General features: G+C 59.0%; 2 protein-coding genes across 3 annotated transcripts in view; both read right to left on the bottom strand.

Annotated features, from left to right (window-relative positions):
• Positions 1–277: 277 nt before the first annotated feature.
• Positions 278–14,746, bottom strand: RUSF1 (RUS family member 1). Of its 2 annotated transcripts, XM_071732801.1 has the most exons (14): positions 14,576–14,746; positions 14,387–14,464; positions 12,893–13,007; positions 11,484–11,529; positions 9,422–9,454; positions 9,141–9,246; positions 7,855–7,956; positions 6,586–6,656; positions 5,171–5,388; positions 5,014–5,071; positions 3,811–3,881; positions 3,070–3,231; positions 866–943; positions 278–468 (listed from the first exon to the last, which is right to left on the bottom strand). In XM_071732801.1, the coding sequence occupies exons 1-14, from the start codon at positions 14,729–14,731 to the stop codon at positions 347–349; spliced, it is 1,416 nt and encodes a 471-aa protein (XP_071588902.1). In that variant the 5' UTR covers positions 14,732–14,746; the 3' UTR covers positions 278–346. The 2 variants fall into 2 exon arrangements, with proteins under 2 accessions (XP_071588902.1, XP_071588903.1); XM_071732802.1 differs by lacking the exon at positions 3,070–3,231.
• A 1,993-nt stretch (positions 14,747–16,739) lies between these two features.
• LOC139791013 (E3 ubiquitin-protein ligase BRE1B-like) overlaps positions 16,740–26,848 on the bottom strand; it is a gene marked incomplete at its 5' end in the record, with an annotated part of 35,698 nt that continues 25,589 nt past the window's right edge. Inside the window, 4 exon segments of the mRNA XM_071732803.1 lie at positions 16,740–17,455; positions 19,683–19,718; positions 19,720–19,785; positions 25,467–25,607. Coding sequence (XP_071588904.1) covers positions 17,279–17,455; positions 19,683–19,718; positions 19,720–19,785; positions 25,467–25,607 — 420 coding nt within the window.

Below are 26,848 nucleotides of genomic sequence, written 5' to 3'. Positions count from 1 at the left end.
AAATCCCCCAAATTTCCCCAAAAAAACCCCCAAAAAACCCTCAAAAATCCCCCCAAAAAATCCCCTACAACCCCCCCAAAAAATCCCAAAACCTCCCCAAATTCCCCCAAAAACCCCCCAAAAAAAACCCAAAAAAATCCCCTCAAAAATCCCAAAAATCCCTACAGCCCCCCCCAAAAAAACCCCAAAACCCACCCAAATCCCCCCAAAATTTCCCCCAAAATCCCCCCAAAAAAGCCCCAAAATTCCCCCCGAAATCACCACGCGAAACTTCACATTTTTGAAAACGCCCCAAATTTCGGGGTTTTTGGGTTGTGGGGTTTTTTTCTTTGGGTTTTTTTCCCCTCTATTTGGTCTTTTTCCGGGAGGAGGGGGCGGGGTTTATCGCGATAGGCTCCGCCCACTCCAGCTGCCACTCCTCGGGCGCCAGGAGGTGACGCGTTGTCTCCCATCCGGCAGCCTCCAGCCCTGGGGGGGGAGGGAGAGGGGGCGACATGTCGCGATATATCGCAAAGTATCACGATATATTGCAAAGTATCGCGATATGTCACAAAATACCAAAATATATCGTAAAATATCGCGACATATCGCAAACTATCGTGACATATCGCAAACTATCGCGACATATAGTGACGTATCGCGACATATCGCGACATGGCGGGTACCACCACAGCGTGGAGGCCCCAGGGGAGCCTGGGAGAGGTGACGGAAGCCCCGACGCGTCGCGATACGTCGCGATAGGTCGCGACGCGTAACGATATATCGCGACACGAGACGGCCCGGAAGCAAAGGGGGTGCCTGGGGGTGTGAAGAGGCGACGGGAGTCACGACGCGTCGCGACACGCCCGGCTATGTCGCGACATACCGCGCAGGAAGGCGGGGCCCAGCGTGCGCCACACCCGGGAGCTCTCGGCCAAAACCTCCCAAGGCACCGAGCCGGGGGCTGCGGGGGGGAAAAAGGACCCCAAATCGCATCAAATCACCCCAAAAATCAACCCCGGACCCCAAATCCCTCCCCCCAGACCCCAAAAATCCTCCCAGGGACCCCAAAAATCCCCCCAAAGCCCCCTCAGGGACCCCAAATCCCCCCAAGACCCTAAAAATCCCCCCAAGGGCCCCAAACCCCCCCCAGGGACCCCCCCAGGGACCCCAAATCCCCCCTAAAAATCCCCCCAGAGACCCCCAAATCCCCTCAGGGACCCCAAACCCCCCCCAAGGACCCCAAATCCCCCCAGAAATCCCCCCAGGGACCCCCAAATCCCCACCAGGGACCCCAAAAAAACCCCAGGGACCCCAAATCCCCCCCAAAACCCCCCCAGAGACCCCCAAATCCTCCCAGGGACCCCAAATCCCCCCAAAGGACCCCAAATCCCCCCCAAAGCCCCCCCAAGGACCCCAAAATTCCCCCCAGATCCCCCCCCAATCCACCCCAGGACCCCCAAACCCCCCCCCAAGACCCTAAAAATCCCCCCAAGGACCCCAAACCCCCCCAGGGACCCCAAAATCCCCCCAGAAATCCCCCCCAGGGATCCCAAATCCCCCCCAAGACCCTAAAAATCCTCCCCAGGGACCCCAAATCCCCCCCAAAACCCCCCAGGGACCCCAAATCCACCCCAGGGACCCCAAAATCCCCCCCAAATCCCCCCCAGGGACCCAAATCCCCCCAGGGACCCCAAAATCCCCCCAAGGACCCCAAATCCCCCCCGGGACCCCAAATTCCCCCCCAGACCCCCCCCCAATCCACCCCAGGACCCCAAAATCCCCCCAGAAATCCCCCTCCAAGGACCCCAAATCCCCCCTAAGTCCCCCAAGGACCCCAAATCCCGCCCCAAATCCCATCAGGGACCCCAAATCCCCCCAGAAATCCCCCCCAAGGACCCCAAAAATCCCCCCCAAGACCCTAAAAATCCTCCCCAGGGACCCCAAATCCCCCCCAAAACCCCCCTCAAGGACCCCAAATCCCCCCAAGGACCCCAAATCCCCCCAAGACCCTAAAAATCTCCCCAAGGACCCCCAAATCCCCCCCAAGACCCGAAAAATCTCCCCAAGGACCCCAAATCCCCCCAGGGACCCCCAAACCCCCCTAAAAATCCCCCAGAGACCCCAAATCCCCTCAGGGACCCAAAACCCCCCCAAGGACCCCAAATCCCCCCAGAAATCCCCCCCAGGGATCCCCAAATCCCCCCCAAGACCCTAAAAATCCCCCAAGGACCCCAAACTCCCCCCAGGGACCCCAAATCCCCCCAAGACCCTAAAAATAACCCCAGGGACCCCAAATCCCCCCCAAAACCCCTTCAAGGACCCCAAAAATCCTCCCAGGACCCCCAAATCCCCCCCAGGGACCCTAAAAATAACCCCAGGGACCCCAAATCCCCCCAAAAACCCCCCAAGGACCCCAACACCCCCCCAGGGACCCCAAATCCCCCCAGAAATCCCCCCCAGGGATCCCCAAATCCCCCCCAAGACCCTAAAAATCCTCCCCAGGGACCCCAAATCCCCCCCAAAACCCCCCAGGGACCCCAAATCCACCCCAGGGACCCCAAATCCCCCCCCGAACCCTCCCCAGGGACCCCAAAATCCCCCCCAAATCCCCCCCAGGGACCCAAATCCCCCCGGGACCCCAAATTCCCCCCAGACCCCCCCCCAATCCACCCCAGGACCCCAAAATCCCCCAGAAATCCCCCTCCAAGGACCCCAAATCCCCCCTAAGTCCCCCCAAGGACCCCAAATCCCGCCCCAAATCCCATCAGGGACCCCAAATCCCCCCAAAAATCCCCCCAAGACCCTAAAAATCCTCCCCAGGGACCCCAAATCCCCCCCCAAAACCCCCCTCAAGGACCCCAAATCCCCCCCAAGGACCCCAAATCCCCCCAAGACCCTAAAAATCTCCCCAAGGACCCCAAATCCCCCCCAGGGACCCCCAAACCCCCCTAAAAATCCCCCCAGAGACCCCCAAATCCCCTCAGGGACCCCAAAACCCCCCCAAGGACCCCAAATCCCCCCAAGAAATCCCCCCCAGGGATCCCAAATCCCCCCCAGGGACCCCAAAAATCCCCCCCAGATCCTCACGGCAGCTCCGGAGCCTCCTCTGCAGGGTCCTGAGAGCAGCACCCATGGGTGCCCCCCTGGGCAGCTCGGGGCCCAGCAGCTCCTCCAGGAGCAGAGCGTGGGAACAGGCCAGGAGGGGGGTCTGGGGGGGGCACCCCCTCCTCAAACCAACCCCCACCCACCCTGGGGGGCACCCCAAAAAAATCAGCTCAGACCCCCCCCTGCCTCAGTTTCCCCATCCCGTGCCTCAGTTTCCCCCCTTTGTGCCTCAGTTTCCCCACTTTGTGCCTCAGTTTCCCCCCTGTGCCTCAGTTTCCCCCCTTTGTGCCTCAGTTTCCCCACTTTGTGCCTCAGTTTCCCCCCTGTGCCTCAGTTTCCCCCCTTTGTGCCTCAGTTTCCCCACTTTGTGCCTCAGTTTCCCCTCCTGTGCCTCAGTTTCCCCTCTTTGTGCCTCAGTTTCCCCCCGTGCCTCAGTTTCCCCCCGTGCCTCAGTTTCCCCCCTGTGCCTCAGTTTCCCCTCTTTGTGCCTCAGTTTCCCCCCCTGTGCCTCAGTTTCCCCCCCGTGCCTCAGTTTCCCCTCTTTGTGCCTCAGTTTCCCCCCCTGTGCCTCAGTTTCCCCCCTTTGTGCCTCAGTTTCCCCCCGTGCCTCAGTTTCCCCCCCTGTGCCTCAGTTTCCCCTCTTTGTGCCTCAGTTTCCCCCCCTGTGCCTCAGTTTCCCCTCTTTGTGCCTCAGTTTCCCCCCGTGCCTCAGTTTCCCCTCACCTCTCTCAGGTCGCAGGATGATGATGTAATCCCTGGTCCCACATTCCAGAGCTTTCTGGAATTCTGCTTCCCTGGGGGGGAGGGGAGGAAAAGACCCCAGGAGAGGGACCCCGGGACTCAGTTTCCCCACTTTGTGCCTCAGTTTCCCCATTTTCCCCCCAATTTCCCCCTATTTTACCTCAGTTTCCCCACTTTCCCCTCAATTTCCCCATATTTTACCTCAATTTCCCCATATTTTACCTGTTTCCCCTTTTTTTCCCTCAGTTTTCCCATTTTTTCTCCCAATTTCCCCACTTTCCCCTCAATTTCCCCATATTTTACCTCAATTTCCCCATTTTTCCTCAGTTTCCCCATTTTTTCCCTCCGTTTCCCCACTTTCCCCTCAATTTCCCCATTTTCCCCCCAATTTCCCCATATTTTCCCTCAGTTTCCCCATTATTCCCTCAATTTCCCTGTTTTTTCCCCCAATTTCCCCATTTTTGCCTCAATTTCCCCATTTTCCCTCCTATTTCCCCATTTTTTCCCTCAGTTTCCCCATTTTCCCAACAATTTCCCCGTTTTCCCCTCAATTTCCCTATATTTTCCCTCAGTTTCCCCATTTTTTCCCCAATTTCCCCATATTTTACCTCAGTTTCCCCATTTTCCCAACAATTTCCCCATATTTTACCTCAATTTCCCCATATTTTACCTCAGTTTCCCAATTTTCCCCTCAATTTCCCCATATTTTCCCTCAGTTTCCCCATTTTTTCCCTCAATTTCCAGTTTTTCTCCCAATTTCCCCTTTTTTATCTCAGTTTCCCCATATTTTACCTGTTTCCCCATTTTTTCTCCCAATTTCCCCCATTTTTTCCTCAGTTTCCCCATATTTTACCTCAGCTTCCCATATTTTCCCTCAGTTTCCCCATTTTTTCCCTCAGTTTCCCCATTTTTTCCCTCAGTTTCCCCATTTCCCAACAATTTCCCAATTTTCCCCTCAAGTTCCCCATATTTTACCTCAGTTTCCCCATTTTGCCCCAATTTCCCCACATTTTACCTCAGTTTCCCCATTTTTTCCCTCAATTTCCCACATTTTACCTCAGTTTCCCCATTTTTTCCCTCAGTTTCCCCATTTTTCCCTCAATTTCCCCATTTTTCCCCTCAGTTTCCCCTTTTCCCCCAATTTCCCCATCCCCCCCTCCCCCCCGTGCCTCAGTTTCCCCTCACGTCGTCACCAGGAGGCTCAGGGGGGCTCCCAGATGCAGCTTCAGGCGGCTCCGGGAACCTTTTTGGGGAGTGGGACCGCGTCTGACGTCACCAATCCCCCAATGACGTCACCAGAAGGCGGGAAAAACGGGGGGGGGGGGAGGGGGCGTGGCCTCACCTGGCAGCAGCGGCTCCCGGGGGTTGACGTCACCCGGGGTGGGGACACGGAGGGGCGTGGTCCCCGCCCCTCCCGTTGGCCCCGCCCCCCTCAGGGCCCCGCCCAGCGCCAGGCGGAGCCGGGGCCGGTTCAGGATCTCCAAGCGCAGGGCCCCAATGGCCCGGATGTTGGCACCCACGTGACCGGCCACGAGCAGCGAGGCCACGCCCCACATCGCCCTGGGGGGGGGAGGGGCCCAAAAAAATGGGAAAAACCCCCAAAAAACGCGGATTTGACCCCAAAAAAACGAAAATTCGAGGCAAAAAACTGAAAATTTGACCCAAAAAACCGGAAATTCGGCCCAAAATCCCCAAATTCCCCCCAAAATCCTCAAATTTACCTCAAAAAATCCCCAAATTCCTCCCAATTTCCCCCCAAATTCCCCAAAAATCCCCAAATTTACCCAAAACCCCCCAAATTCAAAAAAAAAACCCCAAAAATCCCCAAGTCCCCCCAAAAATCATCAAATTTACCGCCAAAAATCCCCAAATTCCCCCCAAAATCCCCAAATTTACCCAAAACCCCCCAAATCCCTCCAAAAATCCCCAAACTCCCCCCAAAATCAAAAAAAAATCCCCAAATTCCCCCCAAAATCCCCAAATTTACCTCAAAAAAAATCCCCAAACTGCCCCCAAAATCAAAAAAAAATCCCCAAATTCCCCCCAAAATCCCCAAATTTCCTCCAAAATCCCCAATTTCATCCCCAAAATCCCCAAATTTACCCAAAACCCCCCAAATCCCTCCAAAAATCCCCAAACTCCCCCCAAAATCAAAAAAAATCCCCAAATTCCCCCAAAATCCCAAATTTACCCAAAAACCCCCAAATCCCCCCAAAACCCCCCCAAAAAATCCCCAAATTTACCTCAAAAAAACCCCAAATTCCCCCAAAAAACCCCCAAATCCCCCCAAAAAATCCCCAAAGTTACCTCAAAAAATCCCCAAATTTCCCCCAAAAAGCCCCAAATCACCCCCAAAATCCCCAAATTTAGCTGAAAAAATCCCCAAATTCCCTCAAAAATCCCCAAATTCCTTCCAAAAATCCCCAAATTCCCCCCAAAACCCCCAAATCCCCCCCCAAAATCCCCCAATTTACCTCAAAAAATCCCCAAATTTACCCAAAAACCCCCAAATCCACCCCAAAAAGGCCCTAAAGCCCTTTAGCCCCGCCCCTTTTTTACTCCGCCCCTTTTTGACCCCGCCCCCTTCAAGCCCCTCCCCCTTCAAGCCCTCATTTAAGCTCTGTCCCTGTTGACTCCGCCCCTTTAAGCCCCGCCCCCTTGGCCACCACCCCGAGGCCCCGCCCCCTTCTCGCTCCGCCCTTTCAGGCCCCGCCCCCCTCGAGGCCCCGCCCCCCTCGAGGCCCCGCCCCCTCTCACCACCCCCTTGGTTCCAGCAGGGGCAGCAGCAGCAGCGCCAGGAGCAGCCCCAGCCCGTTCACCAGCGTCTCCTGACCAGTACAGACCAGTATAAACCAGTATGAACCAGTAGGGACCAGTAGGGACCAGTATGGACCAGTACAGACCAGTAGGAACCAGTACAAACCAGTATGGACCAGAAGAAACCAAGATGTACTGACACGCACCAGTACAAACCAGTATAAAGCAGTCTAAACCAAGCCAGTATGAACCAGTATAGACCAGTATAGGCCAGTATAAACCAGTATGGACCAGTACGGACCAGTATGGACCAGTAGGGACCAGTACGGACCAGTACAAACCAGCATGGACCAGAAGAAACCAGGATGTACTGATACGCACCAGTACAAACCAGTATAAAGCGGTCTAAACCAAGCCAGTATAAACCAGTATAAACCAGTATAGACCACTATAAACCAGTATAGACCAGTACAGACCAGTACAGACCAGTAGAAACCAGGATATACTGACACGCACCAGTACAAACCAGTATAAAATGGAACGGTAACGGTCTAAACCAAACCAGTATGAACCAGTACTGACCAGTATAAACCAGTACAGACCAGTCCATCCCAGTCCCCTCCCAGTATAAACCAGTCCCTCCCAGTATAAACCACTCCCTCCCAGTCCATCCCAGTTGCCCTCCAGTTAATCCTCAGTCCATCCCAGTCCCCTCCCAGTATAAACCAGTGCCTCCCAGTCCCTCCCAGTCACCCTCCCAGTATAAACCAGTCTCTCCAGTCCATCCCAGTCCCCTCCCAGTCTCCCCACACCCCCTCTTTTCCCCTCCCAACACCCTCCCCAGTCCCTCCCAGTTAATCCCAGTCCCCTCCCAGTATAGACCAGTCCATCCAATCACTCCTCCCAGTATAAACCAGTCCCTCCCAGTCCATCCCAGTCCCTCCCAGTTAATCCCAGTCCCCTCCCAGTAGTAAAACCAGTCCCTCCCAGTCCCTCCCAGTGCCTCCTAAGTCACCCTCCCAATGCCTCCTAGTCCTCCCTCAGTTAATCCCAGTCCATCCCAGTCCCCTCCCAGTATAAACCAGTCCCTCCCAGTCACCCTCCCATGTATAAACCAGTGCCTCCCAGTCCCTCCCAGTCCCTCCACCCCCCCTCTTTTCCCCTCCCAGTCCTCCCAGTTGCCTTCCCAGCCTTCCCTGGCACTTTCCCAGCCCAAACCAGCCCAAACAGTATAAACCAGTATAAACCAGTATAAACCAGTAAGGCCACCTGGCTGCTGTCCTTGGCGGCCACGTCGGCCATGTTGTCCCTCCGGGCCTGGTGCACGGCCAGGGCCGCCCGGGTGGCCCCCGCCCGCCACGCCACCACGCACTGGGACACCAGTACAAACCAGTATAAACCAGTATGAACCAGTATAAACCAGTATGGCCCCCCTAAGAACCGCTATCGACCCCCACCATGCCCAGAGGCCACCAGTATAAACCAGTAAAGCCCCAGAGCCACCCGGGTGGCACCCCCACCCCCCACTGGGGACACCAGTATAAACCAGTATAAACCAGTAACCACCCTGATGGCGCTGCTGGAAACCCCGGTGCCTCCCAGTATAAACCAGTACAGACCAGTAGCAGCCAAAGGCCTTCCTGGTCCCTCCCAGTATAAACCAGTGCCTCCCAGTCCCTCCTAGTCCCTTCTCAGTCCCCTCCCAGTATAAACCAGTCCCTCCCAGTACCCACCCAATCCCTTCCCAGTCCTCCCAGTGCCTCCCAGTCCACTCCCAGTATAAACCAGTGCCTCCCAGTATCCCCCAGTCCCCTCCAGTCCAACCAGTTCCTCCCACTATCACCCCAGTCCACTCCCAGTGCCTCCCAGTACCTCCCAGTATAAACCAGTCCCTCCTAGTACCCTCCCAATCCCTTCCCAGTCCCTCCCAATCCACTCCCAGTATAAACCAGTTCCTCCCAGTATCCCCCCAGTCCCTCCAGTGCCTCCCAGTATCCTCCCAGTATAAACCAGTGCCTCTCAGTCCCTCCCAGTATAAACCAGTGCCTCCAGTAACCCCCCAAATCCCTTCCCAGTCCCTCCCAGTGCCTCCCAATCCACTCCCAGTATTAAACCGGTGCCTCCCAGTCCCTTCCCAGTGCCTCCCAGTCCCTTCCCAGTGCCTCCCAGTATAAACCAGTCCCTCCAGTATCCCCCCAGTCCCTTCCCAGTGCCTCCCAATATAAGCCAGTCCCTCCAAGTCCCTTCCCAGTCCCTCCCAGTCCCCTCCCAGTCCCTCCCAGTCCCCTCCCAGTGCCTCCCAGTCCCTTCCCAGTGCCTCCAGTATAAACCAGTCCCTCCCAGTATCCCCCCAAACCCTTCCCAGTGCCTCCCAATATAAACCAGTCCCTCCCAGTCCCTTCCCAGTCCCTCCCAGTCCCCTCCCACTCCCTCCAAGTACCTTCCCAGTCCCTCCCAGTCCCTCCCAGTCCCTCCCAGTCCCCTCCCAGTCCCTCCCAGTCCCTCCCCAGTCCCTTCCAGTGCCTCCCAGTCCCTCCCAGTGCCTCCCAGTTCACCCTGGCCGCAGCCGCACAGGTCAGGAGGGCGGGGCGAGCTCTCGGCCAATCAGGAGCCAGCAGCTCCAGCACGAAGGCCACGTCATTGATGACGTCAGCAGCCAGCCTGGGGGGCGGGGCCAAGGAGGGGTCACGTAAGCGAAGGGGCGGAGCCTCAAGGAGCCTCGGGAGGGGCCTCAGAAAGGGGCGGAGCTTCGGGGGGGTGGAGCTTGGGGGTGGGGTCTGAGGGAGGGGGCGGGGCTTTGGAGGGGGCGTGGTCTCGGAAGGGGGCGTGGCCTCACCGCCATTGCTTGGCCTCGCAGTCCAGGCGGGTCCTGGGGGGGGAAACCAGTATGGACCAGTATAGACCAGTATGGACCAGTAGGCCCCTTGTCCCGCCTCCCAGTCCCTCCCAGTTCCCCCCAATCCCCTCCAGTCCCTCCCAGTCCCTCCCAATCCCTTCCCAGTCCCTCCCAGTTCCTCCCAATCCTCTCCAGTCCCTCCCAGTACCTCCCAGTCCCTCCAATCCCCTCCCAGTCCTTCCCAGTCCCCTCCCAGTCCCTCCCAGTCCCTTCCAGTCCCCTCCCAGTCCCTCCCAGTCCCTCCCAATCCCCTCCCAGTCCTTCCCAGTCCCTCCCAGTTTCCCCAATCCCCTCCCAGTCCCCCCCAATCCCCTCCCAGTTCCTCCAATCCCCTCCCAGTCCCTCCCAGTCCTTCCCAATCCCCTCCCAGTCCCTTCCAGTATAAACCAGTGCAACCCAGTATCCCCTCAATCCCTTCCAGTTCCTCCCAGTTCCCTCCCAATCCCCCCAGTCCCTCCCAGTCCCCTCCCAGTCCCTCCCAATCCCCTCCCAATCCCCTCCCAGTCCCTCCCAGTTCCTCCCAGTCCCCTCCCAGTCCCTCCCAGTCCCTCCCAATCCCCTCCCAGTCCCCTCCCAGTCCCTCCCAGTTCCTCCCAGTCCCCTCCCAGTCCCTCCCAGTCCCTCCAATCCCCTCCCAGTCCCCTTCCAGTCCCTCCCAGTTCCCCCCAATCCCCTCCCAGTCCCTCCCAGTCCCCTCCCAATCCCCTCCCAGTCCTTCCCAGTCCCCTCCCAGTTCCCCCCAATCCCCTCCAGTAACCTCCCAATCCCTCCCAGTCACTCCCAGTCCCTCCCAATCCCCTCCCAGTTCCCCCAATCCCCTCCCAGTCCCTCCCAGTTCCCCCCAATCCCCTCCCAGTCCCTCCCAGTCCCCTCCCAGTTCCTCCCAGTTCCTCCCAATCCCCTCCCAGTCCCTCCCAGTCCTCCCAGTTCCTCCCAATCCCCTCCCAGTCCCTTCCCAGTCCCTCCCAGTTCCCCCCAATCCTCTCCCAGTCCCTCCCAGTCCCTCCCACTCCCCTCCCAGTCCCCCCTCCCCCAGCCCTCCCAATCCTCTCCCACTCCTTCCCAGTCCCTTCCAGTATAAACCAGTGCAACCCAGTATCCCCTCAATCCCCTCTCCCAGTATAAACCAGTGCAACCCAGTATCCCCTCAATCCCTTCCCAGCCCCTCCCAGTTCCCCCCAATCCCCTCCCAGTCCCCTCCCAGTCCCTCCCAGTCCCTCCCAATCCCCTCCCAGTCCCCTCCCAGTCCCTCCCAATCCCCTCCCATTCCCCTCCCAGTCCCTCCCAATCCCCTCCCAGTCCCTCCCAGTCCCCTCCCAGTCCCTCCCAATCCCCTCCCAGTCCTTCCCAGTCCCTCCCAGTTTCCCCCAATCCCCTCCCAGTCCCCCCCAATCCCCTCCCAGTTCCTCCCAATCCCCTCCCAGTCCCTCCCAGTCCTTCCCAATCCCCTCCCAGTCCCTTCCAGTATAAACCAGTGCAACCCAGTATCCCCTCAATCCCTTCCCAGTTCCTCCCAGTTCCCTCCCAATCCCCCCCAGTCCCTCCCAGTCCCCTCCCAGTCCCTCCCAATCCCCTCCCAATCCCCTCCCAGTCCCCTCCCAGTCCCTCCCAGTTCCTCCCAATCCCCTCCCAGTCCCTCCCAGTTCCTCCCAATCCCCTCCCAGTCCCTTCCCAGTCCCTCCCAGTTCCCCCCAATCCTCTCCCAGTCCCTCCCAGTCCCTCCCAATCCCCTCCCAGTCCCTCCCAGTCCCTCCCAGTCCCCTCCCAGTCTCTCCCAGTCCCTCCCAGTCCCCCCCAATCCCCTCCCAGTCCCTCCCAGTTCCTCCCAATCCCCTCCCAGTCCCCTCCCACTCGCTCCCAATGTCCTCCCAGTCCCTCCCAGTATAAACCAGTGCAACCCAGTATCCCCTCAATCCCTTCCCAGTCCCTCCCAGTTCCTCCCAATCCCCTCCCAGTCCCCCCCAATCCCCTCCCAGTGCCTCCCAGTGCCTCCCAGTCTCACCCCTGCAGCCAGGTGAAGGTGATCCTGGTCACCATCCCCACCCCATCTGGGGGAAAAACCCCAAGATTTGGGTCAGGAAGGAATTTTGGGGCAAAAAAAGGGGATTTTGGGAAAAAAGATTTTGGGGTGAAAAATGAGGATTTTGGGACAAATTTTTTGGGGTGAATTCTGGGGATTTTGGGGGTTTAAGGGGGAGGGGTGGGGATTTTGGGGGGGAAAGGGAGGATTTTGGGGGAAAAAAGGGGATTTTGGGGGTGAAAAAAAGGGATTTCTGGGACAAAATTTTGGGGTGAAAAATGGGGATTTTGGGACAAATTTTTTGGGGTGAATTCCAGGGATTTTGGGGGTTTAAAGGGGAAGGGGGGGATTTTGGGGTGGAAAGGGAGGATTTTGGGGAAAAAAGGGGAATTTTGGGGGGAAAAAAGGGGATTTTGGGGTGAAAAAAAAGGGATTTTTGGGAAAAATTTTTGGGGTGAAAAAGGAGGATTTTGGGACAAATTTTTTGGGGTGAATTCTGGGGATTTTGGGGGTTTAAAGGGGAGGGGTGGGGATTTTGGGGTGGAAAGGGAGGATTTTGGGGGAAAAAAAGGGGATTTTTGGGGGGAAAAAGGGGATTTTGGGGGTGAAAAAAAAGGGGATTTTGGGAAAAAATTTTTGGGGTGAAAAATGAGAATTTTGGGACAAATTTTTTGGGGTGAATTCTGGGGATTTTGGGGGTTTAAAGGGGAGGGGGGGGGATTTTGGGGTGGAAAGGGAGGATTTTGGGGGAAAAAAGGGGATTTTTTGGGGGGAAAAAAGGGGATTTTGGGGTGAAAAAAAAGGGATTTTTGGGAAAAAACTTTTGGGGTGAAAAATGAGGATTTTGGGACAAATTTTTTGGGGTGAATTCTGGGGATTTTGGGGGTTTAAGGGGGAGGGGTGGGGATTTTGGGGGGGAAAGGGAGGATTTTGGGGGAAAAAAAAGGGGATTTTTGGGGGGAAAAAAGGGGATTTTGGGGACAAAATTTTGGGGTGAAAAATGAGGATTTTGGGTCTAATTTTTTGGGGTGAATTCCAGGGATTTTGGGGGTTTAAAGGGGAAGGGGGGGATTTTGGGGTGGAAAGGGAGGATTTTGGGGGAAAAAAGGGGATTTTTTGGGGGAAAAAAGGGGATTTTTGGGTGAAAAAAAGGGAATTTTGGGAAAAAATTTTTAGGGTGAAAAATGAGAATTTTGGGACAAATTTTTTGGGGTGAATTCTGGGGATTTTGGGGGTTTAAAGGGGAGGGGGGGGGATTTTGGGGGGGAAAGGGAGGATTTTGGGGGAAAAAAGGGGATTTTTTGGGGGAAAAAAGGGGATTTTTGGGGTGAAAAAAAAGGGATTTTTGGGGACAAATTTTTGGGGTGAAAAAGGAGGATTTTGGGTCTCACCCCGCAGCACCCAGGTGAGGGTGGCCCCGGTGGCAGTGGCCGTGCTGTCCCCAACCCCCACGGCCTCCAGGAGGGCCCTGGTGGAAAGGGCCCCCAGGAGAGTGCTGCAGAGGGCCTGGAAACCAGTACAAACCAGTATAAACCAGTATAAACCAGTATAAACCAGTATAGCCCAGTATAGACCAGTATAAACCAGTATGGAGTGGTACAGGGTGGTAATTGCCTCCCAGTGCCCCCCAGTATCCTCCCAGTAACCCTCAGCCCCCCCGGGTGTTGAAGAGAGGCTGACCAGTAGAAACCAGTAGAAACCAGTAGGGAGAAGCACGGAGTGGGAACTGCCTCCCAGTAACCCCCAGTCCCTCCCAGTGCTCCCAGTCACTCCCAGTCCCCTCCCAGTCCCTCCCAGTTCCCTCCCAATCCCCTCCCAGTCCCCCCCAATCTCTCCCAGTATAAACCAGTCCCCCCCAACCCCTTCCCAATCCCTTCCCAGTCCCTCCCAATCCCCTCCCAGTCCTTCCCAGTTCCCTCCCAGTCCCCCCCAATCTCTCCCAGTATAAACCAGTCCCCCCCAACCCCTTCTCAATCCCTTCCAACCCCCTCCCAGTCCCTCCCAGTCCCTCCCAGTTCCCCTCAATCCCCTCCCAGTCCCTTCCAGTCACCCCCAATCCCTTCCAGTCCCTCCCAGTCCCTCCCAGTCCCCCCCAATCCCCTCCCAGTCCCTCCCACTCCTTCCAGTCCCCTCCCAGTCCCTCCCAGTCCCCCCCAATCTCCTCCCAGTCCCTCCCAGTCCATCCCAATCCCTCCCAGTTCCCCTCAATCCCCTCCCAGTTCCTCCCAATTCCTTCCAATCCCCTCCCAGTCCCTCCCAGTATAAACCAGTCTCTGCCAGTGCCCTCTAATCTCCTCCCAGTCCCTCCCAGTCCCTCCCAGTCCCCTTCCAGTTCCCCCCAATCCCCTCCCAGTCCCTCCCAGTCTCCCCCAATCCCCTCCCAGTCCCTCCCAATCCCATCCCAGTCCCTCCCAGTTCCCCCCAATCCCCTCCCAATCCCTCCCAGTCCCTCCCAGTCCCTCCCAATCCCCTCCCAGTCCCTCCCAGCCCCCTCCCAATCCCCTCCCAGTCCCTCCCAGTTCCCCCCAATCCCCTCCCAGTCCCTCCCAGTCCCTCCCAGTCCCTCCCAATCCCCTCCCAGTCCCTCCCAGCCCCCTCCCAATCCCCTCCCAGTCCCTCCCAGTTCCCCCCAATCCCCTCCCAGTCCATCCCAATCCTCCCAGTTCCCCCCAATCCCCTCCCAGTCCCTCCCAGTCCCTCCCAGTCCCCCCCAATCCCCTCCCAGTCCCTCCCAGTCCCTCCCAGTCCCCCCCAATCCCCTCCCAGTCCCTCCCAATCCCCCCCAACCCCTTCCCAACCCCTCCCAATCCCCTCCCAGTCCCTCCCAGTCCCTCCCAGTGCCTCCCAATCCCCTCCCAGTCCCTCCCAGTGCCTCCCAGTCCCACCTGCACCCCATCCCAGCTCTGGTATTCTCCGTAGTCTCCGCTGACGCTTTCGGGGAATCCCTGAGGCAGCAGCGCGCGCTGCGGGGGGAGGGGGGGAAACACAGCGAGGCCTCAAAAATCAGGAAACCCAAAAAAACCCAAAAACCCTCAAAATAAGCCCAAAAAATCCCCCCCCCCCCCTCCCCTCACCTCAGCCGCGCGCCGGAGCCAAAAATGAGGGGGGGTCCCGGGGGTCTCGTGACGCCTCAGGGCCCCCCCGGGGCCTCCCCGGTACCGAGCGGCCTCGTGCGGGCCCCAGAACTCCCGCAACAGGGCGGGAGGGGAAGGAGGCCCCGCAACAACCATCGAGACGGAAAGGAAAGGAAAGAAAGAGCGGCCCCGAGAGGGAAAGAGGCCGCGGAGGGACGGCGGGAAAAAGGGGCGGGAAGGGAAGGGCCCGCAGGGACTCGATGGTAGCGATGGGATTGGTCCTCCAGGACTCTATGGTAACGATGGGGATTGGTCCTCCAGGACTCGATGGTAGCAAATAGGGATTGGTCCTCCAGGACTCGATGGTAAAAGTGGGGCCTCCAGGACTCGATGGCAACAATGGAGTCTCTAGGACTCTATGGTAACGATGGGATTGGTCCTCCAGGACTCGATGGTAGCAATGGGGCCTCCAGGACTCTATTGGTAGCAATGGGGATTGGTCCTCCAGGACTCTATGGTAATGATAGAATTGGCCCTCCGGGACTCTATGGTAAAAATGGGACCTCCGGGACTCTATGGTAACGATGGGATTGGTCCTCCAGGACTCGATGGTAGCGATGGGGATTGGTCAGCCAAGACTCTATGGTAGCAAATAGGGATTGGTCCGCCAGGACTCTATGGCAAAAATGGGGCCTCCGGGACTCTATGGTAGCAACAGGGCCTCCAAGACTCGATGGTAACAATGGGGATTGGTCCTCCAGGACTCGATGGTAGCAATGGGCCGCCAGCACTCTATGGTTACAGATGGGGATTGGTCCTCCAGGACTCTATGGTAGCAACGGGGATTGATCCTCCAGGACTTTATGGTTACGATGGGGCCTCCGGGACTCGTTGGTAACGATGGGATTGGTCCTCCAAGACTCTACGGTAACACCGAGGCCTCTGGGACTCTATGGTAACAATGGGGATTGGTCCTCCAGGACTCTATGGTAGCAATGGGGATTGGTCCTCCAGGACTCTATGGTAGCAATGGGGATTGGTCCTCCAGGACTCTATGGTAGCAATGGGGATTGGTCCTCCAGGACTCTATGGTAGCAATGGGGATTGGTCCTCCAGGACTCTATGGTAAAAATGGGGCCTCCAGGACTCTATGGTAATGATAGAATTGGCCCTCCGGGACTCTATGGTAAAAATGGGACCTCCGGGACTCTATGGTAACGATGGGATTGGTCCTCCAGGACTCTATTGGTAGCAATGGGGATTGGTCCTCCAGGACTCTATGATAGCAATGGGGATTGGTCCTCCAGGACTCTATGGTAAAAATGGGGCCTCCGGGACTCTATGGTAGCAACAGGGCCTCCAAGACTCGATGGTAACAATGGGGATTGGTCCTCCAGGACTCGATGGTAGCAATGGGCCGCCAGCACTCTATGGTTACAGATGGGGATTGGTCCTCCAGGACTCTATGGTAGCAACGGGGATTGATCCTCCAGGACTTTATGGTTACGATGGGGCCTCCGGGACTCGTTGGTAACGATGGGATTGGTCCTCCAAGACTCTACGGTAACACCGAGGCCTCCGGGACTCTATGGTAACAATGGGGATTGGTCCTCCAGGACTCTATGGTAGCAATGGGGATTGGTCATCCAGGACTCTATGGTAGCAATGGGGATTGGTCCTCCAGGACTCTATGGTAGCAATGGGGATTGGTCATCCAGGACTCTATGGTAGCAATGGGGATTGGTCATCCAGGACTCTATGGTAGCAATGGGGATTGGTCCTCCAGGACTCTATGGTAGCAATGGGGATTGGTCATCCAGGACTCTATGGTAGCAATGGGGATTGGTCATCCAGGACTCTATGGTAGCAATGGGGATTGGTCCTCCAGGACTCTATGGTAACGATGGGGATTGGTCCTCCAAGACTCTATGGTAACAGCGAGGCCTCTGGGACTCTATGGTAGCAATGGGGATTGGTCCTCCAGGACTCTATGGTAGCAATGGGGCCTCCGGGACTCTATGGTAGCAATGGAGATTGGTCCTCCAGGACTCTATGGTACCAACAGGAATTGGTCCTCCAAGCCTCTCCGGTCTCCTGGGTCGCTCTGGCTCCTCTTCCCCCTCTCTGCTCCCCCCTCCCCCCCCCAGCAGCCACACTCGGGAGCTTTGAGCGATTTTATTGGGTGGGGCCAAAAGGGGGGGGGGGGAGGGGTCACCCAAAGGTCGGGGGGGGGGAGGGGGAGTTCTGGGGCACCCATGGGTGCCATAGGGGCCTTCAGGACCTCCTGGGCTCTTGAAGCACCCATGGGTGCCATAGGGGTCCTTAGGCCCTCCTGGGCTCCTTGAGCACCCATGGGTGCCACAGACACCTCCTTGGGCCTTCAGAACCTTCCTGAGCACCCATGGGTGCTGTTGACATCCGGGCTCTTCAGACCTCCTGGAGCACCCATGGGTGCCACAGGGGTCTTCAGGCCCTCCTGGACTCCTTGAGCACCCATGGGTGCTGTTGGCATCTCCTGGGGTCTTCAGGACCTCCTTGAGCACCCACAGGTGCCACAGGGATCACCCTTGGGTTGCCCAAAACTGGGGGAGGGGCCAAGAACGGGGTCGGGGGGGGGGGGTTGGGTGCAAACTCAAGGCCACCAAGGCCCGGGGGTGGGAAAGGGGGGGCACCCATGGGTGCTGGGGGGGGGGGGTTGGGTGCTCAGCTGATGTAGACGCGGTGGAAGTCGTGGGCGCCGAAGGCCGCGTTGCATTTTGGGCACTTCCTCTGGCGGGTGTCGTAGCGGCTCCGGACGCACTCGAAGCAGAAGACGTGGAAGCATTTGGTGAGCACGGCGTCCTTCTTCCGGGTGTTGCAGCAGGGACAGGTCAGGCGGGCCTGTAGCAAGATGGCCGACGGCACCCATGGGTGCTGGGAAGCAGGAAAGGGCTTGGGAGCCAACCCGGAGTCAACTGAGGGCACCCAAAGGGGTTTGGAGGCCATCTGGAGGTTCTCCAAAATGGAGGAGAAGGGGAAGAAGGGCCAAACCAAGATGGCCGACAGCACCCATGGGTGCTGGGAAGCCAGAAGGGTCTTGACACCCAACCCTGAGTCAACTGAGGGCACCCAAAGCCAACTGAGGGCACCCAAAGGGGTCTTGAGGGCGCCTTGAGGTGCTTCAAAATGGAGGAGAAGAGCAAAAAGGGCCAATCCAAGATGGCCGACAGCACCCATGGGTGCCAGGGACCCAGAAGGGTCTTGAAACCCAACCTCGAGTCAACTGAGGGCACCCAAAGTCAACTGAGGGCACCCAAAGGGGTGTGGAGGGCGCCTTGAGGTTCTCCAAAAATGGACGGGAAGGGGAAAAAGGCCCAATCCAAGATGGCCGACAGCACCCATGGGTGCCAGGGACCTGGAAGGGTCTTGGAACCCAACCCCGAGTCAACTGAGGGCACCCAAAGGAGTCTTGAGGGCACCCGAAGGGGTTCGCAGGGCGCCTTGAGGTTCTTCAAAATGGAGGAGAAGGGGAAAAAGGCCCAATCCAAGATGGCCGACAGCACCCATGGGTGCCAGGGACCCACAAGGGTCTTGACACCCAACCCTGAGTCAACTGAGGGCACCCAAAGGGGTCTTGAGGGCACCTTGAGGAGGTCAAAACCCACGCTGAGGTTCTCCAAAAATGGAGGAGAAGGGGAAGAAGGCCCAAACCAAGATGGCCGACAGCACCCATGGGTGCTGGGAAGCCAGAAGGGTCTTGACACCCAACCCTGAGTCAACTGAGGGCACCCAAAGGGGTTTTGAGGGCGCCTTGAGGTGCTTCAAAATGGAGGAGAAGAGCAAAAAGGGCCAATCCAAGATGGCCGACAGCACCCATGGGTGCCAGGGACCCAGAAGGGTCTTCAAACCCAACCTCGAGTCAACTGAGGGCACCCAAAGCCAACTGAGGGCACCCAAAGGGGTCTTGAGGGCACCTTGAGGAGGTCAAAACCCACGCTGAGGTTCTCCAAAAATGGAGGAGAAGGGGAAAAAGGGCCAAACCAAAATGGCTGACAGCACCCATGGGTGCTGGGAAGCAGGAAAGGGCTTGGGAGCCAACCCGGAGTCAACTGAGGGCACCCAAAGGGGTTTGGAGGCCATCTGGAGGTTCTCCAAAATGGAGGAGAAGGGGAAGAAGGGCCAAAGCAAGATGGCCGACAGCACCCATGGGTGCCAGGGACCCAGAAGGGTCTTGGAAGCCAACCCTGAGTCAACTGAGGGCACCCAAAGGGGTCTTGAGGGCACCTTGAGGAGGTCAAAACCCACACGGAGGTTCTCCAAAAATGGATGAGAAGAGGAAAAAGGCCCAAACCAAGATGGCCGACAGCACCCATGGGTGCTGGGAAGCCAGAAGGGTCTTGACACCCAACCCTGAGTCAACTGAGGGCACCCAAAGGGGTCTTGAGGCCATCTTGGGGGGTTGAAGACCACCTGGAGGTTCTCCAAAAATGGAGGAGAAGGGGAAGAAGGGCCAAACCAAGATGGCCGACAGCACCCATGGGTGCTGGGAAGCCAGAAGGGTCTTGACACCCAACCTTGAGTCAACTGAGGGCACCCAAAGCCAACTGAGGGCACCCAAAGGGTCTTGAGGGCCCCCCGGGGGTGTCGGAGCCGCCGCGGAGTTTCTCCCAAAAGGCCGCGAAGGAGGAAAAGGGCCAAACCAAGATGGCCGACAGCACCCGTGGGTGCCTGGGACCCACAAGGGTCTTCAAACCCAACCTCAAGTCAACTGAGGGCACCCAAAGGGGTCTTGAGGGCACCTGGAGGTTCTCCAAAAATGGAGGAGAAGGGGAAAAAGGGCCAAAGCAAGATGGCCGACAGCACCCATGGGTGCCAGGGACCCAAAAGGGTCTTGACACCCAACCTCAAGTCAACTGAGGGCACCCAAAGCCAACTGAGGGCACCCAAAGGGGTCTTGAGGGCCCCCCGGGGGCGTCGGAGCCGCCGCGGAGTTTCTCCCAAAAGGCCGCGAAGGGGGAAAAGGGCCAAACCAAGATGGCCGACAGCACCCGTGGGTGCCCCGGCCCCTTCCATGGGTGCCCCCCACCCACCCCCCACCCCCGGGTGCCCCTCCCCCCCCCCACAGCACCCTGTACTCCTTGATCTCCTCCTGGAGGATTTGGTCGGGCGTCGGCGTAGACCTCCACCTTCCGCTGCTTCTCCAGCTTCCGCCGCAGCCTCGACAGCTCCTCCTGCCCCACGGGGAGTCACGGACACCCGTGGGCACCCACGGCACCCACACGACCCCACGGGGACCCCACAGACCCCACGGACACCCGTGGCACCCATAGACCCCACGGGACCAAAGGAACCCATAGACCCCACGGGACCACAAGGGACCCAGGGCACCCACAGGGCCCCACGGGGAGTCACGGACACCCGTGGGCACCCACGGCACCCACACGACCCCACGGGGCACCCACAGGACCCCACAGACACCCAGGGCACCCATTAGACCCCACGGGACCCAAAGGGACCCATAGACCCCACAGGGAATCACAGACACCCATGGGCACCCACAGGACCCCACAGGCACCCACGGCACCCACAGGACCCCACGGGGACCCACGGGGACCCACAGACACCCAGGGCACCCACAGGACCCCATGGGGAGTCACGGACACCCGTGGGCACCCACGGCACCCACAGGACCCCACAGGGACCCCACAGACACCCACGCACCCACAGGACCCACGGGGACCCCACAGACACCCACAGCACCCACAGGACCCCACGGGGACCCCACGGGGACCCACAGACACCCAGGGCACCCATAGACCCCACAGGACCCAAAGGGACCCAGGGCACCCACAGGACCCCACGGGGACCCACAGGCACCCAGGGCACCCACAGACCCCACAGACACCCAGGGCACCCATAGAACCCACAGATACCCACGGACACCCAGAGGGACCCAGGGCACCCACAGGACCCCACGGACACCCGTGGGCACCCACGGCACCCACAGGACCCCACGGGGACCCACAGACCCCACAGACACCCGTGGCACCCATAGACCCCACGGGACCCGTGGCACCCACAGACCCCACAGAGACCCCACAGGGACCCACGGACACCCATGGGCACCCACAGCACCCACAGGACCCTACGGGGACCCCACAGACACCCCCAGGGCACCCACAGGACCCCACGGACACCCACAGACACCCAGGGCACCCACAGGACCCCACGGGGAGCCACGGACACCCGTGGGCACCCACAGACCCCACAGGACCCCACAGGGACCCCACAGACCCCACAGGGCACCCATGGGACCCACAGGACCCCACAGAGACCCATGGGCACCCATAGAACCCACAGATACCCACGGACACCCAGAGGGACCCAGGGCACCCACAGGACCCCACAGAGACCCCACAGACCCCACAGGGACCCCACAGGGACCCCACAGAGACCCCACAGAACCCCACAGGGACCCCACCGACCCCACAGGGACCCCACAGAGACCCCACAGACCCCACAGACCCCACAGAGACCCCACAGGGACCCCACAGGGACCCACAGAGACCCCACAGGGACCCACAGACCCCACAGACCCCACAGAGACCCCACAGACCCCACAGACCCCACAGAGACCCCACAGACCCCACAGAGACCCCACAGAGACCCCACAGGGACCCCACAGACCCCACAGAGACCCCACAGACCCCACAGGAACCCACAGGGATCCCACAGAGACCCCACAGACCCCACAGAGACCCCACAGGGACCCCACAGACCCCACAGACCCCACAGAGACCCCACAGGGCACCCATGGGACCCACAGACCCCACAGGGACCCCACAGGGACCCCACAGGGACCCCAAAGAACCCCACAGGGACCCACAGACCCCACAGAGACCCCACAGACCCCACAGACCCCACAGGGCACCCACAAGGACCCACAGACACCCCAAAGGGACCTCACAGACACCCATGGGCACCCATGGCACCCACAGGACCCCACAGAACCCCACAGGGACCCACAGGGCACCCACAGACACCCAGGGCACCCACAGAGACCCCACAGGGACCCCACAGGGACCCCACAGACCCCACAGAACCCCAAAGGGACCCCACGGAGACCCCACAGGGACCCCACAGAGACCCCACAGAGACCCCACAGAGACCCCACAGGAACCCACAGGGACCCCACAGGGACCCCACAGACCCCACAGAGACCCCACAGGGACCCCAAAGAACCCCACAGACCCCACAGGGACCCCACAGAGACCCCACAGACCCCAGAGAGACCCCACAGAGACCCCACAGGGACCCCACAGATCCCACAGGGACCCCACAGACCCCCAGGGCACCCATGAGACCCACAGACCCCACAGAACCCCACAGGGACCCCAAAGAACCCCACAGGGACCCCCAGACCCCACAGAGACCCCACAGACCCCACAGACCCCACAGAGACCCCACAGACCCCACAGACCCCACAGGGACCCCACAGAGACCCCACAGGGACCCCACAGACCCCACAGAGACCCCACAGAGACCCCACAGAGACCCCACAGGGACCCCACAGGGACCCCACAGGGACCCCACAGAGACCCCACAGGGACCCCACAGACCCCCAGGGACCCCACAGACCCCCAGGGCACCCATGAGACCCACAGACCCCACAGAACCCCACAGGGACCCCACAGGGACCCCAAAGAACCCCACAGGGACCCACAGACCCCACAGAGACCCCACAGACCCCACAGACCCCACAGGGACCCCACAGAGACCCCACAGGGACCCCACAGGGACCCCACAGACCCCACAGAGACCCCACAGGGACCCCAAAGAACCCCACAGACCCCACAGGGACCCCACAGAGACCCCACAGACCCCAGAGAGACCCCACAGAGACCCCACAGACCCCACAGACCCCACAGGGACCCCCCAGAACCCCCAGAACCCCCCAAAACCTTCTCCAGCCCCATAAGAACCCCCAAAAAATCTTCCAGGACCCCAGAACCCCCCCAGAACCCCCTCAGAACCCCACAAAAATGATCCTGGGCCCCAGAACCCCTCCAGAACCTCTCCAGAACCCCCCAAAAAAAGTTCCTGGGCCCAAGAACCCCTCCAGAACCCCCCAAACCCCACCCAGAACCCCCCCAAAAGCTTCTCCAGCTCCATAAGAACCCCCCAAAAACTCTTCCAGAACCCCAGAACCCCTCCAGAACCCCCCAGAACCCCCTCAGAACCCCCCAAAAATAGTTCCTGGGCCCAAGAACCCCTTCAGAACCCCCTCAGAACCCCCCCAGAACCCCCCAAAAAAGTTCCTGGGCCCCAGAACCCCTCCAGAACCCCCCCAGAACCCTCCTAGAACCCCCCAAAAATGTTCCTGGGCCCAAGAACCCCTCCAGAACCCCCCCAGAACCCCCTCAGAACCCCCCCAGAAGCTTTCTCCAGCCCCATAAGAACCCCCCAAAAACTCTTCCAGAACCCCCAGAACCCCCCCAGAACCCCTCCAGAACCCCCCTAGAACCCCCCAAAAAAGTTCCTGGGCCCCAGAACCCCCCAGAACCCCCCTAGAGCCCCCCAAAAATGTTCCTGGGCCCAAGAACCCCTCCAGAACCTCCCCAGAACCCTCCTAGAACCCCCCAAAAATGTTCCTGGGCCCAAGAACCCCTCCAGAACCCCCCCAGAACCCCCTCAGAACCCCCCCCAGAAGCTTCTCCAGCCCCATAAGAACCCCCCAAAAACTCTTCCAGAACCCCAGAACCCCCCCAGAACCCCTCCAGAACCCCCCTAGAACCCCCCAAAAAAGTTCCTGGGCCCCAGAACCCCTCCAGAACCCCCCTAAAAAGCTCCTCAGCCCCCCAGAACCCCCTCAGAACCCCCCCAAAACCTTCTCCAGCCCCATAAGAACCCCCAAAAACTCTTCCAGAACCCCAGAACCCCCCCAGAACGCCCCAAGAACCCCCCAAAAATGTTCCTCAGCCCCAGAACCCCCTCAGAACCTCCCAGAACCCCCTCAGAACCCTCCTAGAACCCCCCAGAAATGTTCCTCAGCCCCAGAATCCCTCCAGAACCCCCCAGAACCCCTCAGAACCCCCCTAGAACCCCCAAAAAAGTTCCTGGGCCCAAGAACCCCCCCAGAACCCCCTCAGAACCCCCCAAAAAAATTCCTCAGCCCCAGAACCCTCCAGAACCCCCCCAGAACCCCCTCAGAACCCCCCTAGAACCCCCAAAAAAGTTCCTCAGCCCCAGAACCTCTCCAGAACCTCCCCAGATGCCTCCTCAGCCCCCCAGAACCCCCTCAGAACCCCCCCAAAACCTTCTCCAGCCCCATAAGAACCCCCAAAAAATCTTCCAGAACCCCAGAACCCCTCCAGAACCCCCCTAGAACCCCCCAAAAATGTTCCTGGGCCCAAAAACCCCTCCAGAACCCCCCAAACCCCACCCAGAACCCCCCCAGAAGCTTCTCCAGCCCCATAAGAACCCCCCAAAAACTCTTCCAGAACCCCTCCAGAACCCCCCAGAACCCCCACCTGGGCCATTTTGAGGCTGAGGGATTCTTTCTCAGAGTTCCTGAGCCCAAGAACCCCTCCAGAACCCCCCCAGAGCCCCCTCAGAACCCCCCTAGAACCTCCCCAAAAATGTTCCTCAGCCCCAGAACCCCTCCAGAACCTCCCCAGAACCCCCCCAAAAATGTTCCTGGCCCCAGAACCCCTCCAGAACCCCCCCAGAACCCCCTCAGAACCCCCCTAGAACCCCCCAAAAAAGTTCCTGGGCCCCAGAACCCTCCCAGAACCCCCTCAGAACCCCCCTAGAACCCCCCAAAAATGTTCCTCAGCCCCAGAACCCCTCCAGAACCCCCCAAACCCTACCCAGAACCCCCCCAAAAGCTTCTCCAGCCCCATAAGAACCCCCAAAAACTCTTCCAGAACCCCAGAACCCCTCCAGAACCCCTCCAGAACCCCCACCTGGGCCCTTTTGAGGCTGAGGGATTTCTTTCTCAGAGTTCCTGGGCCCAAGAACCCCCTCCAGAACCCCCTCCAGAACCCCCTCAGAACCCCCCCAGAACCCCCCAAAAATGTTCCTCAGCCCCCAGAACCCCTCCAGAACCCCCCCAGAACCCCCTCAGAACCCTCCTAGAACCCCCCAAAAAATGTTCCTGGGCCCCAGAACCCCTCCAGAACCCCCCAAACCCCACCCAGAACCCCCCCAGAAGCTTCTCCAGCCCCATAAGAACCCCCCAAAAACTCTTCCAGAACCCCAGAACCCCCCCCAGAACGCCCCCAGAACCCCCTCAGAACCCCCCAAAAAAGTTCCTGGGCCCCAGAACCCCTCCAGAACCCCCCTAAAAAGCTCCTCAGCCCCCCAGAACCCCCTCAGAACCCCCCCAAAACCTTCTCCAGCCCCATAAGAACCCCCAAAAACTCTTCCAGAACCCCAGAACCCCCCCAGAACGCCCCAAGAACCCCCCAAAAATGTTCCTCAGCCCCAGAACCCCCTCAGAACCTCCCCAGAACCCCCTCAGAACCCTCCTAGAACCCCCCAGAAATGTTCCTCAGCCCCAGAATCCCTCCAGAACCCCCCAGAACCCCTCAGAACCCCCCTAGAACCCCCAAAAAAGTTCCTGGGCCCAAGAACCCCCCCAGAACCCCCTCAGAACCCCCCAAAAAAATTCCTCAGCCCCAGAACCCCTCCAGAACCCCCCCAGAACCCCCTCAGAACCCCCCTAGAACCCCCCAAAAATGTTCCTCAGCCCCAGAACCCCTCCAGAACCCCCCAGATGCCTCCCTCAGCCCCCAAGAACCCCCCCAAACCCCCTCAGAACCCCCCCAAAAGCTTCTCCAGCCCCATAAGAACCCCCCAAAAAATCTTCCAGAACCCCAGAACCCCCCCAGAACCCCCCCAGAACCCCCACCTGGGCCCTCTTGAGGCTGAGGGACTCTTTCTCCTTGGCTGCTCTGTTCTCAGCTGCACAAATCTGCAGCTCCCGAAGCCTCCCCTGGACGTGCTCCCCCTGAGCCCGAAGGTCCTCGGCCAACTGGGCGGCTTCCACCGCCTGAAAAAAGGCCCAAATCCCCCCCAAAAAATGGCAGCCGGGGGCACCCATGGGTGCTGGGGACCCATAAGGGTCTTCAAACCCAACCTCGAGTCAATTGAGGGCACCCAAGGTCAACTGAGGGCACCTAAAGGGGTCTTGAAGGCACCTTGAGGTTCTCCAAAATGGAGGAGAAGGGGAAAAAAGGCCCAATCCAAGATGGGCCGACAGCACCCATGGGTGCCAGGGACCCAGAAGGGTCTTCAAACCCAACCTCAAGTCAACTGAGGGCACCCAAGGTCAACTGAGGGCACCCAAAGGGGTCTTGAGGGCACCTTGAGGGCACGCGGAGGTTCTTCAAAAATGGATGAGAAGGGGAAAAAGGGCCAAACCAAGATGGCTGACAGCACCCATGGGTGCCAGGGACCCAGAAGGGTCTTGACACCCAACCTCAAGTCAACTGAGGGCACCCAAAGTCAACTGAGGGCACCCCAAAGGGGTCCTGAGGGCACCTTGAGGGCACGCGGAGGTTCTCAAAAAATGGATGAGAAGGGGAAGAAGGGCCAAAGCAAGATGGCCGACAGCACCCATGGGGTGCCAGGGACCCACAAGGGTCTTGAAACTCAACCTCAAGTCAACTGAGGGCACCCAAGGTCAACTGAGGCCATCTTGAGGAGGTCGAAACCCACGCGGAAGTTCTCCAAAAATGGAGGAGAAGGGGAAGAAGGGCCAAAGCAAGATGGCCGACAGCACCCATGGGTGCCAGGGACCCAGAAGAGTCTTGAAACCCAACCTCGAGTCAACTGAGGGCACCCAAAGCCAACTGAGGGCACCCAAAGGGGTTTTAAGGGCATCTTGGGGGGTTGAAGAGCACCTGGAGGTTCTCCAAAAATGGAGGAGAAGAGGAAAAAGGCCCAATCCAAGATGGCCGACAGCACCCATGGGTGCCAGGGACCCAGAAGGGTCTTGACACCCAACCTCAAGTCAACTGAGGGCACCCAAAGTCAACTGAGGGCACCCAAAGGGGTCCTGAGGGCACCTTGAGGGCACGCGGAGGTTCTCCAAAAAATGGATGAGAAGGGGAAAAAGGGCCAAACCAAGATGGCCGACAGCACCCATGGGTGCCGGGGACCCACAAGGGTCTTGAAACCCAACCTCAAGTCAACTGAGGGCACCCAAAGGGGTGTTGAGGCCATCTTGGGGGGTTGAAGACCACCTGGAGGTTCTCCAAAAACGGATGGGAAAGGGAAAAAGGCCCAATC

Source organism: Heliangelus exortis, unplaced genomic scaffold (assembly GCF_036169615.1).
Source record: "Heliangelus exortis unplaced genomic scaffold, bHelExo1.hap1 Scaffold_81, whole genome shotgun sequence".
NCBI lineage: Eukaryota > Metazoa > Chordata > Aves > Apodiformes > Trochilidae > Heliangelus > Heliangelus exortis.
Note: the sequence above shows the minus strand (reverse complement) of the source record. Positions and strands in the feature narration are given on the sequence as shown.

What these genes read in the sequence shown, in the direction of transcription:
- RUSF1 (XM_071732801.1), bottom strand. Translation starts at nt 14,731, where the DNA reads ATGGTTGTTGCGGGGCCTCCTTCCCCTCCCGCCCTGTTGCGGGAGTTC. An exon ending in GGCTCCGGCGCGCGGCTGAG is followed by an intron (nt 14,465 to 14,575) that starts GTGAGGGGAGGG and finishes CTCCCCCCGCAG; the next exon opens with CGCGCGCTGCTGCCTCAGGG. An exon ending in CATCCTGCGACCTGAGAGAG is followed by an intron (nt 3,232 to 3,810) that starts GTGAGGGGAAAC and finishes GGTGCCCCCCAG; the next exon opens with GGTGGGTGGGGGTTGGTTTG.